Here is a 22,783-nt window from a genome sequence, read left to right as displayed (position 1 = left end):
CAGTAATTCAGTGTAACGTGTTTTAATAAGTAAATCATTCTCCTGTGCGGACTAACCACAGTAATCTCGTGTCATGTTTTGCCTTAATTAATTTGCGGGACCGATCGTCCACATTCGTCACGCCACATCCGTGTACTCTCGCAGAGACCCTAGCAGGTTCAGGTGCGCGGAGCTTAGGTCGACGGTGAAGCGGCCAGTCACGTGAACGTGTGATCTGTAGAGTGTGCTACGTAATAAATCACCAAAAGAACTCGTGTGTTTCATTAGTAAGGCGTCCTGGGAGGCCATAACAGCCCAGGGAGTCCTTTGTCGCCGCATCCCTGCCTACTGCCACGAGGCCAGGAACCCCCCCTTGAGATTCAAAATTAACCTACCAGCTTAAATTTACGTAAATTCAGATTAGGCAACGGGGACGGCGTCACACTCCACACGTTATCTGAGAGGGACACCTGCGTGCCTCTACGTGTGTTTACTTATTAAGCCCTCACGCCCTCACGCACGTCGGCTAATCTCGTAATCGGTAAATTGCGGCGGGCGGGCCCACCTGTGTGGACTGCGGCTCGCTAGTAAATTAAAAACACGTTTAAGCTTGGATGTAGCCTGTGCCTGTGCACTGGGCGATCAACTAAAGTTCTGGGGTGGCGGGAGACGGCCCGTACCGTATACTGCACGGACCCACGTAATGCTTTGTGTGGGGCGTGTTAAATTGACGCGCCTGGGTTAGGCCCTACACCGGAAAAGGACCGGGCACACACGGGGAGTATTTAAAAAAAGGTTTTGGTTGTGACTATAATTACCAGATGGACGTTCAGTGAAACAAAGAAATGCTGGCTCCCCGTGGGACGTGCGTCTGTCCCGGTCCGCGAGACGCGCTGTACTGGCGTCTGGCCCTTGCGCGAGGGGAGGGGTGAGCTCCCTGTCGCGCCAAAGTTTCTAAAGTTCCGTTATTCGTAAAAATCTATATAATTAACTATATTTAAGTGGCTCTAAATTCACATAATAAAACATAATGATTAATTTAATATCTATATATGTTTTAGAATTGACATTTAATAAGTTTGTCTAAAATAAGTTTGCATATTAGAGTCAAGCTGGAGACTGTCTGTTTCTTGGTAACTACTCCAGTGGCGAATAATAATGCTAATTTGGGGCGGTTTGCGTTACGTCACACGTTTCACTACCGAATTTAGGCTGAAGGCCGCAAAGGTTGCACTCACAGCTGTTTTAGTAGGAAGCTACATGTGAGTGACCCGGGCACTCATACGTCGCACTCTATTAAATAAGTGGGAGGGCAGTCGTGGACCCGGCACGAGAGGCGACGGACGTCTTGGTGACACTGCTCCGGGATGGTGAGACAAGCGGGCGCGGTATTAGCACAGGTTCTAGCTTTTTGTCGTGCGGAGACGTTTTCTCAACTTTGCAGTCGAGCTTGTTGATTTGCAGTTACGGTCGCGAGTTTTCCTTTTATTATTCACACACGTGTGTTCTGCTTTCAATTCGGGTGAGTCACGATTCATTTTTTCAAACTGGTCATCGCAGTCATAGGTTCTGTGTTTTTTCATTTCTTTCTGGCCAGTGCGGAGTAGTCAGACAGACATCCTATCACGCGCGGGTCATAAGAATTATATTCCTTACTGTGGGAGTGATAGTCATCACGGGTGGGACATCCCGTAATTTTCTTAACCAGAACAGTGCGCGGAACCGGGTTTCGACCCACCTAGAAATAGTCACAGGCGGAAACGTGGCAGCCCCATGTAAAGTGTTCGGAGTTTTGAGCATAAAGGACCATCAAACTTTATTAGAGTTGTTCTCATTTAATCTCTGGAGACTAAGTTCCTCGGCCACGTGGCCTGAACCCCCTCTCTCCCGAACCCTGAGTAGCCGGCAGTACAGCAGCATTGTCAGGAACTAGTCGACCAGACCACGACAATATAAAGACAACGAATTCGGGAAGGGTGATTAGACCTCTAAAACTATTGGATTTGTAAATATGTTCGTTCTTATTGAAGTTTTACTATTGAATTTTTGATTTTTGATTTTTATTTTTAAGTATTATCTAAAGGAAAGGTTGTGAATTTGTAATGTATCTGTCTTCCTCTTTGGCTAAGGTTTAGTGTGGCATCGCCATTTTTGATGTAATGTGTCTTGTGCTTGTGTTTTCTATGAGAAATAAAATATTAAATAAATGGATAAATAAAACACATAAATTATAATGCGTAAAAAATATATAAACATTAGCATGGATACTAATCTTAAAATGTATTGACTACGCGCTCAGATAAATCCCCGAAATACATATTTACTCTTCTTTTAAATCTAACATTTCTCTTCTGTTGATTAGTTTGGTACATAGCCATATTTATCATGTTCACGTGGCCTTCAACACAAAAACAAGTTTTGAATCTGACGTCATATGCGTCGTCGAAGGAGATTTGTTTTTAATTTGTCACTTTCAACGAACATTCTGTGTAGGTGTAAATTCACATTACATGATGTCATGTTGAATGACATGCCGTTTCTGTTTGAAAAACATATTAAGTACCTGATAATAGCTTTTTGCGACTGATATTATGGTTTAAATTCTTGTGTTTGTGTATAAATGTGGAACATACTCGAACCACTTGGTTTTGGATTCTCCTTCATCTATTATTCTGCTAATGTTGTCAGGTAATAATAACAAATTTCTGGATTGGTCAGTTTTCTGAACTGGCGTTTGCTATTGGATAGAGTAGACTTGGAATGATTATATGCATGTGACCTTTGAGTAATTTCTTGTGTATTCTCGCAGTTGTTCTGTTGGTAAACCACAAGGTTGTGTTTCTATTTGGTAGCTCCTTTTTTTTCTTCGCTTAGTTCTTGGCCTGTTACACTTAAATCAGCACATTATAAACGTCTGGGCCAATATGTGAAATTTAAAAGTCACGGTATGGTTCATGAAGATGCATGGGTAGCGCGGGAATAGTGAATCCCTGTGTGTTTTTGTTTTGACATAAGTAAGTATCAATCTTTAATCTCTCCAGTTTGTTACGTAAAGTTTCATTCATGCAGCTTGTACATGTTTGTGCTATTAGGAGTAGGTGTAATCGTGTAGAAATAGTTTTGTTTATCACGTTGAAACATGTTGTGCAATCGTAGAATATGCATGAAAATGTAAAAAAAAAAAAAATTGAATTATTTCTGCAATTATTTGTATACTTTGTGTACCCGTGTGATACTTTAAATTATAACTAAGGTTATCTGTTAGCTATGTATTACAAAAAGTTTTGAGAGTAGATTATGCTGATGCAATAATTAGCCATAGTAAAAAGTATGAATTTTTTTTTGTTTGTTTGTGAAGTGCACCAAATTTTTCTTCAATGCTGTTTTACTGTGATTTCTTCCAGTTAAACCTCACACAAAGGGTACATAGTCAATCATGGGTTTTCCCCTTTGAATATAAATATCATTGCATAGTCTTCTTTGTTTGAATGATGTATTTGTATAGTTTTAAGCATTAAAAGTTTGTAGGTTATTGTCTTGAGTTGGTGCTCTGCTGAAAAATATAGAATTAAGATACTTTTATTTTTGAGTTCCTATCATTATACTTGATGATTTTTGTTAAACTAAATTGCTATATTGAAAGTTATCTCCTTGCTGTGTGACCAACTGTAAATAATTATTGTTGCGTTCTCACGGGGTTCTTGGCGCCTACCCTCGTTGCAGTAAGTAACAGGACCGCTACTGCTGGATGGTCTGCCCAGACTGATAGTCCAGCTAGCACGTCACTGCTCTGGGTTACTGTATGGAGAGTAATTATAAAAAGGAAATTTAGTGGTGTTACGTGAATAGTGGAAATTTGCATATAAATGAAATAATAATAATTGAAAAACATATGATTTTAATGGTTCTTAAATATTGGTGTGAAGTTACGTTTAAAATGAGATTAATTGAGAAACAACCAAGGTGTCAAATCTAGGTGTCGGAAATTAGATGCAAATGACGTCACTAGAACACGTTGAATATCCTGCCGGGTCTAGCTATACGTTGTCGGAGGCTTGAGGCTCTCTTCACAGGACCTCCAGGTGGTCTGCTGCTACACTGGAACTCTGGATGCTGTAATGCTGTAATTAGCGAACTACAGAGGTGCTGAGGTCGCCGGGTATCAGCTGAAGACTCGACATCCCTCTCGTCCTGGAAAGTCTGGTCTAATTCTGGATTGGTCTCACCAATCTTCGTGGTCGAATCTCAGCTGGCGCTGCCCTCAGATGTCTGGAACCACTACGAGACGAAAACGGGACCGACGCGGAAGTTGGCACTCGAAGTCGCCAATACTCCCTATCTAGGATTTATTTAATCCAGATACAATTCTCTCAACTCGTAGAGAGGAGAATTCTAAGCAGGACACGATCGCGGATGACGCGAAATCTTCTATTTCTCGGGCGGCAACCAAGGCTTTGGTTCGCCCCAGCCCTAGAAACGTCTTCTCTCCGCAATATGGCGATGGCGTCTCTCTTCTTCCTCATATCTATTTACTGGCCGTCCCTAGCAACCAAGGAGCTATCGATATCAGCAAACAGAATAAGCTGCATAGTGAAATAAAAACGTGGATGTTGGAGTGTAAAAGAATCGAACTGAGACCAAATGAATAAAGTTTCCAAGGAATAATTCTTAGAAGACCCTGAAGTTGAAAGTGTGTCGTCTATGGTAATAAGATGTGTCATATTTGTTATGCCTTGGTTGTCCTCTTTACAATCAAAACAATTAAATACATAATATTCGCTCATGGAATATACAATTAATATTACAATCATAATAAAATAATAATATATAACTGTAAACAGTTGTACTGGTTACAGAGCCGCTTCAATGTTTGTTGTGATCTTTTCTTCCAGAAAAATCAAAATAAACTTTCTAAATATACATTGAATTAACATGACTATGTTTTTCTTGAATAACAATTCATAAATTTCTCACTTCTGTTCGTTGAAAGTCTATCAGAGTCTGTGTGAGATAAGTTTCATGACGTTACATTCAGCATATCATAAACGTAATAATTATTAACATAATATTCAAGATAATAAAATTAAACATATCCCTTGTTTTAAACTAATAGGTAACATGTTGTTATCTTTTCAATCAACATCAATTAATTATTTAAAACAAATCAAATTCTCAAATTATATATACACAATATCACATATCATCAGTATATAGTCATGAATAAAGTGACTTAGTGTTTTTGTTTCTTTCGTAGATAAAGATTAATAAAATATTGTAGCTGAGAATAAACATGTACAATAGACACAAGTACGTAGAAATGTTATTGACGAATTCGTAGATCGTTGACAAAATATCTGACAATGTTTTCAGTTCAGATAATGTACGAAGTTATGAATCACAAATAAAACATTACGTAGTTATCACGTATACACACTCGTGTTCTTGAACACTTTCCCTTTGTCGACGAAAATGCACTTGCCAGTGTTCTCTTTCTTTAGTTTGTCTGACAAAAATATTTTAAATAAGTGGTTGTTCTCTGCTTATGCAAAATTGTTTATAATAGTATTGAAATGTCTTTATTACAAGCTCAATACTAATGGTTGAGTGTAATAATTCTCAAAATTAGCTCATAAGGCAAGCTTTTTCTTTTGTAAGAAGCATGTGTCACATGACAAATTCAGTTAAATGAAATCTCATCAGTTTCATATATTTATAACAAGAGTAATGAAATACTATCTCTTTGTTTAGCTTAGCGTGTAGGGTAGGAACAATTCCTAAATAGAAAATAATATGAATGTCAAAGCTAGGAGAAATGAAACGAAATAGTGTATGTGTGTGTGCAATAATGACGGAGCTGTGTTCAGATATGTAAGTTGGTTGAAGTACGAACGGTAACGTGAACTATATCTCAAAAGAATCTCAGGTATTAATAATAGTGTATGTGACAGTGACGTGTTTCGCCTGTCTAACAGCTGGCTCTTCTCTCTTAGATGACGCCTCTCGACGAACGCTACTGGATCTTAACGAGTTATCTTCATGATCTTCAAATCTTCCATGACGTAGACATACAGTAGATATCAAATTCTTCAATAATTTCAAAGATAAAATAATTATGTGGCATGGCTCAAATCCTACGCACTGGCTAATAAAAATTCACACCACCTATAGGTGTGACAAACATCGACGACGAAAATCGCATATCCGCGACCAATGTCCGCACTGGCCTACATGCTCAGTGGACAACAGAAATCGTCGATAAGTGCTCTACGCACAGAAATGTCCTCACTGGTACTCCGACACAGTGGACACTAAATTAGCCTCAAGCATGCGTGCTTGTTTTAGCGATGCAACATATTACTCCCTTACTGTTGGGATAATCATTAATTATAGCCAAACAATAAATCTACTTCATGTCGAATGTCACTGATGACTTGACCAAATATCAACTATTACATATACGTTATAGATCAGCGTATCTAAGCCTTAGGTTGCTTATAAAACCTTAGCTGTGTTAAATTAAATCTTCCGATGACCTTGTCACTGTCAGTTTCCTTGAGAGTGTAACAGTTCTCATTTATTCGTTCACAAACCACAAACTTGAAATGGTCCTTCGTATAATAAAAACAACTTTTTCGTCACCTGTTTCCACATGTCACTAATAGGATTAGTTCGTTTAAGCACTAAGTTTCCTATATTTAACTTCGTTATTCGTTTCGGCTTCTGTAGCTTACTTCGACGCTCTGCAGCTAGATGTAGACGAGCTGTAACAAACTTCTCTATTTGTTCCCTCATATCTTCGCTTATCGTTTCCGGTTCTTTCGTGTTCTTATCGTGGTCGGGTAATATGGTAATCGGTAACGCCTCTGATCGTTCCGCAGTAATAATTTCATGGGGTGTTAATCCTGTCGAACTGTGTACTGTATGATTAAGGATGCATTCTACCAATGGTATATAATCTCGCCAACTTTGTTGTGCATTGTGACAATACGCCCTAAGCATATTTCCTAGATTTCTCATCTTCCGCTCCACAGGATTACTTTGAGGATGACGGACAGAAGAAGTAGTAGGGATCACCCCTAAACTTTGCATACCTCGCTGCCACTTAGCGCTGGTGAATTGCGTTCCACGGTCTGACAAAACGCACTCTACTTTTCCTATTTGCGAAAGGAATGATTTCACCTTCCTTAACACGGTCTCAGCGTTTGCTTGCTTAATAGCAAAAAGCTTAGTATATTTGGAAAAGATATCCATAATTACTACAACGTATTTTACGCCTGCCTTGGATGTGGGTAGGGGTCCATACAGATCAATAGAGACTAGCTGTAGCGGCTTTTCAAGTAAAATTGGCTGAAATGTCCCTTCCATACTTTCGTTAGAGTGTTTGGATTTCTGACATAGGTCACAAGTAGACACTATTTTTAATATACACTTCGGCATATTATTCCAGTAAACTTGTCTTCGTAGCATTTCGTATAGCTTAGGAGAACCAATGTGACCTACCAATTCGTGTATTTCTCGAACTATAGTGTTTTGCATGCTAGCTGGTATCACTGGTTTCCAATACTTTTCCACTGGTGTTTTAGGTGCGTTATTCCTAAAGAGAATTCCTTCCTCTGATATACTATACAATAGATGTATCTTGTGAGTTTGTGGTAATTCCAATAATTTAGTTTTGACAGCTTGGCAATACTCGTCCGTTTCTTGCGCTCCCTTAAGATTGTGAAATATATCCTGTAACTTAGGATTTTCTTCTATGGCTTGCGTGATTAATTTCGCTACCAGGTACTCCTTACTATTTCTGTTTTGAATTGACGACTCGCCTAACATGTCCGGAGCTCGGCTCAAATAGTCAGCTGCTATATTGTCTTGACCTTTCACGTGGTGTATTTCAATGTCGTATTCCTGGATCAGTAAGCACCAGCGCGTTAATCTGCTACCGAATGTCTTGCCAGTTTTTATACACGTCAGTGCCTGATGATCTGTCATTAATTTAATTTTCTCGCCAAGGAGTAAATCTCTAAACTTCTGCAAAGACCAGACGATTGCCAACGCTTCCCGCTCGGTTACTGTATAATTTCTTTCCGCTGCGTTCATAGTACGACTCGCCATAGCAACTGTTTTCTCTATGCCCAATTCATCATATTGCGCTAGTTTCACGCCCAATGCATACGCTGATGCGTCAGTGTACAAAATAAACGTTTGCCCTTGGATTGGATGGTGTATTACATGTTCTTTCAAAAATATGGCTTTTAACGATTCAAACGCTTGCTGTTCAATTTCAGTCCAGTTCCATTCTTTACTTTTCTTAAGTAATGCAAAAAGTGGTAATGCGATCTTAGCAACTTGATCAGAATAATTTCTGTAGAAACCTATCACTCCGATAAAAGCTCTGAGCTGCTTTACATTCCTCGATGTAGGAAAATTCACGATAGCATTTAGCTTATCAGGTGCAGTTCTAATACCTGAAGGTGTGAGTATGTGACCTAAGAAAGGTACCTCTTCCCTGCAAAATAGCGATTTCTTTAGCTTGATTGTCATTCCTGCGGCTCTCAGTTTCGATATTACCATGTTTAGATGTTGCATGTGTTCTTCAAACGTACTGGAAGTTATCAATATGTCGTCCACGTATGCGCGTGCAAAACTCTTGCATTCCGGACCCAATGTCGCATCTAAACAACGAGTGAACTCCGCCACCGCATTGCAAAGTCCGAATGGCATGACCTTGAACACGTATTGATGATTTCTGAATAGAAATGCGGTGTACTGCTGTGACTCTCGTTTGAGCGGAATCTGCCAATAGCCTGCAGATAAATCAAGAGTAGTTAAGTACTTGACTCCCTGGTATAATCTTAGTATATAGCTCGTGTTGTGCGGACTTTCACGATCTCTTACAGTTATTTTGTTTATTTCTCGCGCGTCCAAACATAGCCTTACACTACCATCCTTCTTTCTTATGCAGACCATCGGATTAGCAAATGGACTAGCTTCTCTGTGAACTACTTTCCAGTCTAACATTAAATTTAAATATTCTTCGGCTTCCCGAAAATACTTTGCAGGTATCGGATACGATTTCTTGTGGAACGGTTCTCCTGCTTTCACAACTATTTTAGCTTCATACAAGTTGTTCCGACCTGGTTTATCTGAAAATACAATTTTATGGTTTTCCAATAAATTATACAGCTCCTGCTTCTGATTATTCTCGATCGTCTTTACCTCTAAAACGGCTTGCAACAAATCCTCAGATGTGGCCATTAAAGATTTTCCTTCACTCACATTAGATATCTGGTGTAGCCTTATCTCTTGCTGTAGCAATCCGACTAATTTATCAGATACCTGCCATTTTGTTGTAGTGTTTGGTACTGTGCTGTCAGTAGTAGTTACTAACCATCCTCCAAAGTCTAGTATAATGCCGTACTTTGTTAAGAAGTCTGTTCCTAGAATGACTGGTTTAGCTAGACCTCTAACAATCAATGGGTTAGCTGTTTTAGTGTGTCCCAATCCTTCTATAGTAATCATTGCCTGTCTATTCACTACTGGGCTTGCTCTAGATGTGACTCCTAATATCTTGAGACTTGAAATGGGTAATATAGGTAATTTAAAAGCTGTATCTTCAATTGCAGATACTAAACTTTCGCTAATGCAACTTATCTCAACACCACTATCCAATAACACAGGTGTGAGTAATCCGCAAACAATTAAATTTAATTCCGGACAAAATGCTTCTGGAATTTTAGTAACAATGTCATCTTCGTTTGATAAGAAATCTCTCTCATTTTCATGCATTACTATCGTACACATACTCTTACTGTCTTGGACTAGGATTAACCCCTTATTACTATTCACGATCGGTGCTCGGGCGTACCATCACCGACCTCTTCTAGTTTAACTTTCTATTTTCCTGGCTATTACCGGCGCCAAACGTCACGGTACTGGACGTAGACTTAGCCAGTATCGGTTCTATGCCTTGTGGATTTGCATAGTAGGTGATAGGGTTGACGGGTTCTTGTCTCGCAAAATACCCTGCATACTGTGATGAAGATGAAGGTTGATTCTGGAATGTATTCTGTGAGAATTGAATAGCTTCATTACCGGCGGCTTCACTTCTCAGTTGGTTAACCGATAACTTGCTAGGGGAGTTTGGTTTGTGTGGCTGTCGGTTCCGCGGACTACCGGATGACTTCGCTTCTCCTCGATTTTCGTAATAATGTTTCGGGTTGTCGTAGTTTTTACTCGAATATTTGGGCGAATGTCTGTCGTCCTTATAGCGCGGCGACCTGGGTGGCCGTCTCGGTGAGGTAGGCGGGGTTCTAGACTGTTCGCCCCTACCTTCTCGCCTAGGCGTTGAATCATAAGTACTTCCTCCGCGTCTGTATTCTCCGCGTTCCTCGCTGTTACGCCACGAGCGGTTGTGTTTTGAGCGTTCAAATTCGCGTGACTTCGAACCTCTATGGTAACCATCGTTGTTGTTACGGCCTGAATACCAAGTGTTTCGTCTATGGGCCGGCTTATTCTTGCCTTAAATTAGACTGTTCACGTGCGGCTGTTTACGTTGGTTATTGTCCGGGTAATTTTCATTACGCCGCTGATTCCAAGGCTGATACAGCGGTGGTTGTCTGTTCACCGGTGATTTTTCAGATTCCTCTCGCTGGCTATTTCTATTCTGACGGTCGAGCCTGTCGTATGCGAGTAGCTGTTCCCGGAAATCTGCTATCCCGTCAAAGCTTCTACCTGTCAGATGTAATTGGTAGCGCATTGGAAGTTGGCCTAGAATCATTGCCACGAATTCATCGTCGCTCATGACAACGTCTAGATAGCGGGTACGCTCGAACATGTCGCTTAAATGAGCCTCGAGTGTCTTGTTTTTCTTAGGATCATACTTTTCTCCGTGTAACTGAGCGCGTAAATTCCCCTGAATTTTTAAACTCCAGTGTTGTTGTAGGAAAGCTGCTTTAAACTGTCCAAATGATGATATTGAACTTCCCACCAATAATATGCGGTACTTTTCAAACAGTTGTTCAAACATCGCAATTTTTCTGTGTCCGAAAGATTGAATCTCTCCGCGTATTCTTCGAATAATTTTATAAATTTACGTGGATTTTCCGTGGATTTTGAGGAAAATACAGGCATTTCCTCTGACCAATGCCTAGCAGGGTGGTTTAAGGCTGCTGTATCCACTAATATTACTTGTTGTCCGGTTGCAGTGTTGGTAATCACGTCTTGTGAACGGTAAGTAGGCGTAGCCTGGTGTGACGACGCGGACGGGTCTCGCTGCGCTGACGTCATCGTTTCCGCCGCAGACGAGCTTGTTGTGTCAACGTTTATCGGTGTATGCGCTGCCGCTCCAGACAATGACAAATGCTGCACGCAGTTCTCGAGCTGGATCAATTTTCTATTCACGGTTCGAATGTCGTCTGCACTAGTCGCTTCATGTCGTTGTAGCGCGGTATTTACGTTCGCGAATTGGGTTTCGCTAAGTTGAACGTAACTGTTGAACTGTTCCTCTGCAGCACGTTTTGCAACCTCTATGCACGTAGTTTCCGTGTTGATTACGTGTTGTTGTAACTCGGTTACTTGCGCATCAATTTCCTCAAATCTGTTCATTACTGTTTCGCGAATGTTATGAACTTCCTCCTGCGTGTCGCGAATTTGTGTCGCTAGTTGTCTGGTTACGTCACCAATTTTAGCTTATACTTTGTCTATCAATTCAAAGTGTTGTCGCGCTAGCTCTTCAGACAAATTTTTAGACTGTTCCGCCGCTTCGGACCTCTGCCTAGCCATCTCGTCAGATAATGTTTTTGCCTGTTCCGCCGCTTCGGACCTCTGCTTAGCCATTTCGTTAGTTAGTCTTTCCGACTGTAACCTGTTTTGTTCTGTTACTTCTACACGCTGGGATTCTAACGCAGTATTAATTTGTGTAGTAACCACATTCAATGCTCGCATTAAATCCTCCATGGAAATATTATTCGTGTTTTCTTTAGCTGCCTGCACAACTGGTTCGGAAGCGTTACTTTCCTCTATGTGCGCGGGTTCGGGAGCAAAGCTAACTTCTTGACCTGCCTCAACGCTTAGTGTGGGTGCGTCCTCTTTGTTTTCGCTTTCCACAACACCTAGCATTTCTTTCTGGCCCTCGACTGACGTTTCCTCCCCGTCAGAGCTGGTCTTTTTGTGCCTCAGGAAATACATACCTTCGTCGGCCATCTTGTAGTGCTTCCGACGTACTGTTATTATACTCTACAGCAAATCTACACAATTGCACTTTGGTAGACGGTCCAGTGTGTGTCGACCCTCGTCGAAGCCCCTAAGTTGGCTCGCCACTGAAAGTTATCTCCTTGCTGTGTGACCAACTGTAAATAATTATTGTTGCGTTCTCACGGGGTTCTTGGCGCCTACCCTCGTTGCAGTAAGTAACAGGACCGCTACTGCTGGATGGTCTGCCCAGACTGATAGTCCAGCTAGCACGTCACTGCCCTGGGTTACTGTATGGAGAGTAATTAAAAAGGAAATTTAGTGGTGTTACGTGAATAGTGGAAATTTGCATATAAATGAAATAATAATAATTGAAAAACATATGATTTTAATGGTTCTTAAATATTGGTGTGAAGTTACGTTTAAAATGAGATTAATTGAGAAACAACCAAGGTGTCAAATCTAGGTGTCGGAAATTAGATGCAAATGACGTCACTAGAACACGTTGAATATCCTGCCGGGTCTAGCTATACGTTGTCGGAGGCTTGAGGCTCTCTTCACAGGACCACCAGGTGGTCTGTTGCTACACTGGAACTCTGGATGCTGTAATGCTGTAATTAGCGAACTACAGAGGTGCTGAGGTCGCCGGGTATCAGCTGAAGACTCGACATCCCTCTCGTCCTGGAAAGTCTGGTCTAATTCTGGATTGGTCTCACCAATCTTCGTGGTCGAATCTCAGCTGGCGCTGCCCTCAGATGTCTGGAACCACTACGAGACGAATACGGGACCGACGCGGAAGTTGGCACTCGAAGTCGCCGATACTCCCTATCTAGGATTTATTTAATCCAGATACAATTCTCTCAACTCGTAGAGAGGAGAATTCTAAGCAGGACACGATCGCGGATGACGCGAAATCTTCTATTTCTCGGGCGGCAACCAAGGCTTTGGTTCGCCCCAGCCCGAGAAACGTCTTCTCTCCGCAATATGGCGATGGCGTCTCTCTTCTTCCTCCTAATATCTATTTACTGGCTGTCCCTAGCAACCAAGGAGCTATCGATATCAGCAAACAGAATAAGCTGCATAGTGAAATAAAAACGTGGATGTTGGAGTGTAAAAGAATCGAACTGAGACCAAATGAATAAAGTTTCCAAGGAATAATTCTTAGAAGACCCTGAAGTTGAAAGTGTGTCGTCTATGGTAATAAGATGTGTCATATTTGTTATGCCTTGGTTGTCCTCTTTACAATCAAACAATTAAATACATAATATTCGCTCATGGAATATACAATTAATATTACAATCATAATAAAAATAATAATATATAACTGTAAACAGTTGTACTGGTTACAATATTTCAAGTAGTTTACAATTTTAAACGGTTAGGTTGGACTAGCCATATTTAAAATACTGTAAAATGCTGTGAACTATTGGTTAGGTTAGGTGAGCTACAATTAAAATACTGTAAATTGGTGTGAATTGTGTGTTGGATTAACAACAATTAAAATATTCAACAGTGTTTTTCAGGTTCCTAAACATATAATAACATAAATAATTATCTCTTGGTAGTTTATATAATAAGTAACAAACTTTTATTCACATCTATGATATACATTTCTATAAAGTAAAAGTGTTTTTCTTATTCAGCATGGCACTAATAGTACATATTATAAAAAAATATATTTCACAGGAAAATTTTTTACAAAATCATTTTGTACTCAAAAATTATCATTTCAGAGTTTTTTTTTTTTTTTTTTGTAGAAACACTGCTATGTTTAAGAGTTTCTGTTATGAACTTCATGCCGCAAAGGGAATTTTTTTTTAATAGCTATTTAGACTATTGGTTAATCACATGGTATAACTGTTTTTAATTTTAAATGTCCCAGAGTTTTAACAGCCATTATATGCAGGGTTGTAATATTACAATATAACTTTAAAACAATTTGAAAAACAGTTGTGCATACTGTTGTGGTCACTCTGAAAGTTAAATCGTAAACTAGAATTTATTCAGTATTTTTCTGTTGTTCCTAAAGAGTAACATTTTCACAGGGACTAATCAAAATAACATAATGGACCATTTTGTGTACAGTTAGTGACAATCTTGTTCATATGTGTTGTGTTAAAGTATTCAGAAAATTGCATAAAAATATAAAAATTACATAAAAACAGTTTTCAACAATTTAAACATGCTAATGTAATACATTTATTAAATAAACTTTTATATTATATTGGTAGATACAAAGAGAAAACAAAGCTAGATGAAAACAGATAAACGTAGGTGAAATACAATCTGCGATGATTGGCATTTATTATAATAATGTATGTTTATTAACTGAAACAAGTGTAGGTAAATATGTCGTAAGTCAAAGTGATTCTATTTTATCAGTGTGATTCTCATCACACGTTAAGTCAGTATCTTATGTCGTGCATCCATGTTGTTTTTTAATGTAGAAAAATAGCCACATGTATCAATACCTGATATATAAATTAATATCTGACACTGGGTATAATGCATAGTATTAATTTTTAATTAAAAAATTTTTTTTTTCTAGAAATAATTAAGTATATAAAATTAACACTTATTGTCGCTTCTATTATGCACTTACTCGTGCATGAAATTGAATACTTAACTTCTAATAATCTTTGAGGCCTGTCTCCACTAACTACAATACCATGTAGGCTTCCACAAAACCATGAAATATTAATCGAAAAGTACCTACATATATTGTATAATATATTCTTTGATAATTGGCTGTGGCTTCAGATTCCATATCTTTTCCGTTTTTCACTTTCCTTGCGACTACACCAACTATAATTTAATGAGAATCTGCCAAATAATAAAAATTTGCTAATGAGTGAAAATTTTCTTTGCTTGCTGAGATGCAGCGTTTTCTTTCATGGAACCCTTAGGTTATCTGCCTGGTTGCATTTTATAAGAGAAATTTTTAGTGCCTTCGCATTAGTAACACACATAGTTTTCGTAATGTGTCTCTTCCTCCTTATTCAATGGTCTGAAAGCTAATTTCACAGTCAAACTATTAGGTACTCTTATTTATTGAGATTTCTGTAGTTATAGTTCTGCACTCATCTATCAGTTCTGAACTCTCCAATGCTTCTGCTAAAAAAATTTTATCATGCTTTTACAGTCACGTTACACCCCTTGTCTGTTTTCTGCTTGCAATATTTGATGCAAAGAACATGGAATATCAGCAGTGGCATCAAATTATAAAGTAGAAGTGGATACAGGATATTTTAGATCTGTCTTAGAAAATATGTCACTTATTTACTTTCTCGTAGATTACTTTTCTTTTACAGCCCTTGTCAAACATTGGTTTCCCCATGTTTGTGGATATCGGTTTTCAAAATAATTTATTCATTGTAAACGCAGTAAAGGATTGCATCAACGTGTTTACAGCAGTTTCCAAGTCCTGCAGTGCAAGGATATTATATACAATATTTCTTCTGCTGTCAATTTACAAAAATAAAATAATGTATACATAACCAATAAAATTAAAAGAAAAAAATAATTATAAAAGCAGTGGAAAAAATTACTTCACTCAAGAGTTAATTGGTAGGGTAGAAGAGCTACAGATGTTTGCAGAATCATTTCTGCTTAATACAGAAAAGTCACCATTCTTTACTTCCTTAACATTGTTCATGTGACCACTAAGTAATAAACCTAATTTTCCCTGTTAATAATCTGTTCTTACTAATGAAGATATATTTAATCCGGAGGAAACAAACAGCATGTAATTTCTATATTACGCATAATTAGAGAAATAATTTGTCAGCGTGTTCCGTGTCCGGGAGCGAGGTGGGTTGCAACAGTCTTGAAAGTAGTTAGGAAGTGATACACAGTGCAGCACCACCAGTACGATTTTCACACCTGTGCACGGTGCCTAAAAAAAACAACATTGGCCTGGCAATAATTCGGAGCAGCAACAGCAGCAACTGGGGTCCAGATTCGTAGAGACAATCCAAATTGGTATGGTGGAGGATGACTTCAGTGACATTCTCTTTGTCCTTTAAGACTTTTGTAATGCAGCAGAATTACTTGGGTGGAATTAGTAACCACTGCAGCATCTTGCACTTGTTCCAGGTGGTAGCCTCTGCCCAGTTGTGGCATTTCATACACGTGTGGCTTTTGCACTTTCCCATGCCAGCAACTTGGTGTCTATTATGGCTCACTGCACACACCTCATTACAAATGCACTCTTTGAATCAGCCTTTTAAAAAAAATTTGTCTTATTTTTTTTTAGCATTGCTATATTAAACTTATTTAATAAAGTACTGGAATGAAGCATAAAATAATATTTGTTATGTTTGTTCACCATATAAAACCATTTTGGCCCTATATTAAACACCATTCAATAGATCTGATAAAATAATCATGCATAAAATTAATTTGATGCATTGAGAAATAAAGCTGACCTGAGGTTGTCACAAACTCGAAGCTTCACATCAGACATGAAGCTCCGCATTACATTTGAAGCTTCACATAAAACAAATATAAAATTTCCTGACAAAGTCAATATTAAAAAGAGCTTAGGTTTGATTCACTTAGTCAAAGCTTAGGACAGGCTTAGTACAAGGGTAATTCACAAAAAAAAAAACCTCTATTTGGTGATCAGTGACAGGCACTCATAGTTACAGAAATTTTATTATATAAACCTACAATTGAAAACAACTCTACTTCACTTTTTGATATTACTTTACATATTGATCCACTTGTGTTAATGTTTAACAAGTTTTGAAATACCTTCAAAAAAATTTACTGTCTGCAAATGAAGCCACTCTGCAAACATCATTGCGAATTGCATTGTCAAGCTTTTTTTGGTTTTTGTTAGTGCGTATAACAGCACTCCATTTTTCACCAAAGTTCAGAAATACAAAGGGATACTTTATAGTATTAACGTTTCAGTGAATTTTAACAAAATGGGCAGTAATTTAATAAAATTCTTATTTAGGTTCAAAAACATGTCCAGGTTTTATAGTATTTTTTTCAAGTCTAATTTTCATTTTTATCAGAGCTATTTCATTATATAGTTTAAAATTTAGGTCTGCAAATCGAATAAGTTGATAGTTGACGTAGCTGCTCTGGCCAAAAATTCTAGTGGCGGGTGCGGAAACTACTTTTGATTCGCGTCCAGATTTTCTATTACAACATTCGTTTGCAAACGATTTATCAGACAAAGTAAACTGCAACTCAATCTTATAATTCTGTTTCTCAGTACCTATCGAACACCTGCTCATAGCACTACAAGAAGGATAATGCTATCTCTTGCCAATTTCTCGCACATGCGCAACACAGGTTTTTTTGAGAATTACCCTCGTACGCATGTCACTAGTAGCATGCCAGTGTTAAGTTCAGACATTTGATGAACGTTAAATTAGAAGTGGATTTCAAGAAGAGCTTTTCAAATCTTAAATCATACATAAACCACAACTAACCAATTTGCAGGCTAAATGTGGTTGAAATTCTATGAGATTATACATATGTGTAGTTTCTATAATAATAAATAAATAAAAAATACTTTTTAAGTTAATTTGCTCTAAGAAAAAATTTTACACTTTATTTTGGTTACCATGTTTGATGAATATCACTTAAGTTCAAATGACAATCTCGTTATAGATTGAAAGTGTAACTAGTTACCTATTACACTTCCATCTTTAAGTTCATGTATCATGTGGTAGAGCTAACATTCATTTTGTACATTGTGTTTTGTTGAATATTTTATAACTTAGAAGAGTGTTAGACGTTGTGAGATTTGTTTTTAAAATGCATAATATAATACAAAATAAGTTAACATTGACCCAATATTTTTGTTAAACTCTTGTGTAGCTATAAATTTTTTTAAGGTTTACGAAATCTTTGTGAAGCAAGTAATTTGTTTGAAGAGAATTAAAACATAATGAAGTATATTATCTCTTGACGATTCTTGATTATTTTTTAAAATTATATTTTTATGTTTTTGTAAAACTCTGATAGAGAAAAACCAGATTATGTGATCTCTAATATAGTTGTATTAATACTAAATTAGTTCCACAATAATACTTTTGATGCCAGTTAATAAAAAAATGTAAGGTAATCCACCATTAGCTTAAAATTTGTTTTAGGAGTTTACCTAATTTTTTTTTTTTTACCTTTTTTCTACTTGCTTTTGTTTTTTTCCCAAGATAATAGTTTTTTTTTACCTGAAATATTACATCTTGTATTCCACATATATTTATTTGTTTTTCCATCAAACTTTCATTTAAAATATGGGCTTCATTTATAAGCTGTAGTCACATAGTTAGTTCTATATTTATCATTATCTTAAAGTTTGACTTGAACGCTTCTTGGATTTTGTTTCAGCACATGGAGGTTCCTGAATGTTGAAGTAATTAGTTCAGCTAGTGTGGTGAAAGACATTTTCAATAATGACAGATCCATTGTATTCGGATGACTTTTTACTGGACATGGGCATAGCTGTGAAGGAGGAGATGCCGATGGACACATCCACTCCGTGCATGACCGCGAGCGTGCCCATACCCACTCGCAGGCTGGTGTGCGGAGTAGGCAACTATAATGCGTTCGAGTACGTAGAGATGCCCTCCACGCCCGTGTCGCAGGGTGGCGGGCGAGACGTGCCTTTGGGCAACCAGGATCCCTCCGACCTGTACAATTCGCTGGGCGGGATGACCATGTGGGGGGCACGGGCACTGGAGGAGAGAGAGCCCACAAAGAGCGACTTGTTCCCCATGGATGACGACGAGTTTTTCCAGCTGGACAAGAGCGATCTGATCCAAGGCTCCAGTTTGGTGGAGATCAGCGTCGGCGATAATTTCTTGGACGGAATCAGCTTCGACGACATCATGTTGCCGGAGGAGAGCAGCGTTTGCACGAACGTGCAGGTTGCCGGCGGCGTCCAGACTCAGACGGCGAACTTCCCCGCGGTCCAGGTGACGGGCTCGGGCACACCTTCTGGCAGCGGAGGGTTCGCACCCTCGTATCCCGGAGTGGCGTCCCCCGTCAGCCACCACAGCTCCAGCTCGTCGCTGCCCCACCACTCGGCAGCATCGTCGGCCACCCCTCCCCCCTCGGGAGCCAGCCCCCTGCACTACAGGCACAGCACGCTGCACGAGCTGCTGCTGAGGAAGGAGACCTTGCTGCCCGACCGCCAGCTGCTGGGCCAGTCGGTGCCCGGCCGGGCGAGCAGGCCGTCGAGGGAGAGCCCCGTGGCCGCCGGCGCAGTGTCCGTGTCTCGCCTGTCGTCCTCCGCCCCCACCCACCTGGGCTTCGAGCAGATCTGGCAGCGGAGGGAGCCCCGCCCACACCTCCTCTCCACCAGCTCTCTGGCCGAGGCAGAGTCCACGTCCTCCCTTTCCACGGGTTTGTTCATTCATTGCTAATAGCTAGCTAATGCTTGATTGGAAATTTTTTGCACTACAGGAAAATTTCCGACAAATAGTTTATGGAAAAACACAAATATTTACTAACATTGTTACATAAACAAAAGAAAATTTTACCATTCTTTAGCAACTTAATGGCCTTTTTTTTGTAAATATGTAAGTGTGTGTGTATCATATAGTATATATTAATTTGCAGCACTGTTACAGACATGCTATTCAGCTCTGTATCTACATTAATATTTAGAATTTGGTAAACTTTTGCTGCAGTATTACAGTAATATAAAGTTTTACTAGTATTATATGTAAAATGTTTGGGATAAAGGATAAATATTAGTTAAAACTGTACACATGTACAAGCTAATGTATTTAGGCCAATCTTAAATTATGTAAATCTCTGTTGGTAATAGAAGAAATACATATTTTCTGGAAAAATATGTAATTAAATTTTTATTGAAAATTCTCGGAACAGAAACTTTTTGGAAAATTGCACTTGCATCTATACTCTTATTAGAAGGTAGAACTGAAGGTTACACCAGCCCTAAATATTTTTATGTATGTTTTTGATTGAATTATAGTCCTTGTTGGCATTTATTATGTTAAATGTGTATGATTGTATCACTTATATTGTGCTGACTTATTTACAGGTGGTGTTTTAAGCCCAGAATCTCACGATTTGTCACATGATGAACACTTGGATTCAGATGACAACAGCGATCACTACGAAGATTTCTCATCAGATGGAGGTAGTAACTTGTTGCTCTTAATATAAAACTGAAGGAAGCTACAAGCTATAAGATGAGGCTAGAATGTTGCTTGCAGTAATGTTAGAATATACCGGTGACCCAATACTTTTAGACTACACGCGTCATTATTGTGACTAAATAGCCCTGCTGTTGCTGTTGTACACCATACTTGCCTTTCCAAAATGTTTCTTATCGTGCCAAATTGTTTTACATGTCCATTAAGTATCTAAAACTTACAGTCTGTATTTCCAACATATTTTTCTTAAAGCTATGAGATCTGCTAAGATCATGCTTGGTTTCCTTCAGGCATAGTCATTGTCTTCTGTTGAAAAGTACCATGCATTCTACCTTTGCATGATCATGGGTTGAAATCAATAACTGCATTATGAAATGATTTTTTTCCTTGGGTAAGAAATTTTGGTTAAGAGTTGTAAATAATTTATTTCCAAGAACACTTGTAAATACATTTGCAGGATGACTGATAGCAACTAGATTTATTGCCATGAAAAGCACTCTGCAGCAGATAAGATCTGAAGTACATTCCACTTGTCAGACTCAGTCCTTGGGCTCGGAAGGTGAAGTCCAGTAGTCCAAGGCCAACTCTCAGTCTTGTGTTTGAAAAGATCTGCTTCAAAATATTATCTGTACTGCTGTAGCACCTCAGCGAGAAAGCTGAGTAGGGACTGCTGGATCTTCCAAGCAGAAGACATGTGACAAGACATGTCCTTGTACCCCTCTGCTGATTATTGTTCAAGGTTGATGTGCGATTAGTAGGTTTATTCTAGCTTTGGGGGGGGGGGGGGGAAATTAACTGTTTCAGTTTGTGTAATACAATACATTTGCATTATTCATTGAGTTAGGCCTGGAGCATATATTTAATTTTACATTTCTTTTTTAACTAATAGGTAAGTAAATTTCATTAAAATTTCATTATTATATTCACAGTAAAGTATTGCAATAACTTGCTATGGTAATCCATAATTGGACTGATGTCAATAGCCACTGATCTCTTGAGCATGTTTGTTATAACAGTGTAAGGGATTAAAGGGAGTGAAATATTAAACTCTCTTCTTAAATTAATGGTTTTAATTTTAGTACTTTAAGTAATGAACATACAGGATGTAATGTAAAGTTATTATTGTAACGTATGAATTTTTTTAGATCATGAGAAATAACAAATTTTTCATGATCTAAAAAAATCAATTTGCAATCTTTATATCATGTGTGTTGTAATACCATGTAAGCAGCCTAGCATCATAGTGTTTTATTACAGATGTTTGCTGCATTGTTTTTAATTGAATTGGTTTAATTTTCATATATATTTCTTGTCAAATATTATTTTCAGTCATTATAGTATAAAACATGTGATATTGATTTTTGTCATCTACAGAACGTCCAAGCATTGATTCTCATTTGCTGAATAGTATGTGAAACTTAGAATTTTACTTTAATATATTATTCAAGTTTGGGCATTGCATCGATGAAGATTATCTGTTCGTGGGGTGGAGCCGAGTCCTTTGGGATCTCTTACAGAAATCAAGAATACGCATCAACCACGATATTAGTTGGTTCTGATACAACCATAGCACAGTAAGAACTTCTGCAGAACTATGAAGTAACTACAATAAGCTGTGTTAGTATACACTTCGGTCGATACGTCTTCGTCGGTTTTCAAGACCCAGAGGTGGAGCCTGCCCTGTTCTGTCATCTTGCTGCACTTAACATCATTGTTGAGATCATTTTCAATAATAACATTTTCAGCTTCCCGGAGATTCAGCAGCAGTTGTCATCAAGGGAGCTCTTGAGATCTTTCCTCTAGCCTTATATACCTACCAGTTGCAGAAACATCTTAGTGGTCCAGTTTGTAAGTCTCTACACTATAACGAACCCTGAGCCACCATTGAAGGGAATCTATGTCAACTCATTATCTATTCTGATAAACATCTTTAGTTCTTTCATTACAGTAATTAGCCAACACATACTTACATCTCTTTTATTACAAATTTATTATCAAGTTTGGTTTGCACTATATATCTGTTCTATTAAAATATTAATAGGTTATTATTTATTTTTCTTGAATTTCAGATGATAGCTAAATAAATCACATATATTATCTTTGAATTATGAGCAATATTAAATACATTCATTTATGCAAGATCCCAAAGTTTCATTTTTATCTCATTATATTGTTACTTCATAATGCATTTAATGTGTGATAGTTAATGACAAGTGTGTTCATTCATGTGACATTTAATACTTTTAATCACTGACAGATGTACGCTACACTTCACTCATATTTTGTATCATATTTTATTTTAATTTAAATGTATAATTTAAATTTGGCACAGCAAATGAATACCCTTCATTTCTGTTGGTTGGAGTCTTACAGTAAAGGCTTGGCATCCACGTGATTTGGAATATTTTTATTCCGACACATACAGAAATAAATTAGCATGCCAATTAGGGACAGTAGTATTACATGTTACA

The 22,783-nt window shown here is 38.3% G+C and overlaps 1 protein-coding gene across 2 annotated transcripts in view; it reads left to right on the top strand.

The window, feature by feature from the left end:
• Window positions 1–2,400: 2,400 nt before the first annotated feature.
• LOC134530402 (protein CREBRF homolog) overlaps window positions 2,401–22,783 on the top strand; it is a 60,761-nt gene continuing 40,378 nt past the window's right edge. The window contains exons 1-3 of one of the 2 annotated variants that reach the window (XM_063365197.1): window positions 2,401–2,667; window positions 18,517–19,533; window positions 20,198–20,296. In XM_063365197.1, the coding sequence (XP_063221267.1) occupies window positions 18,582–19,533; window positions 20,198–20,296 (1,051 nt within the window). In that variant the 5' untranslated portion in view covers window positions 2,401–2,667; window positions 18,517–18,581. Of the gene's footprint in view, window positions 2,668–2,700; window positions 2,994–18,516; window positions 19,534–20,197; window positions 20,297–22,783 lie in introns of those variants that run through there. The other variant, XM_063365196.1, reaches the window with a different exon arrangement.

Source organism: Bacillus rossius, chromosome 3 (assembly GCF_032445375.1).
Source record: "Bacillus rossius redtenbacheri isolate Brsri chromosome 3, Brsri_v3, whole genome shotgun sequence".
Classification (NCBI taxonomy): domain Eukaryota; kingdom Metazoa; phylum Arthropoda; class Insecta; order Phasmatodea; family Bacillidae; genus Bacillus; species Bacillus rossius.
This window is presented reverse-complemented; position numbering and strand designations above follow the sequence as displayed.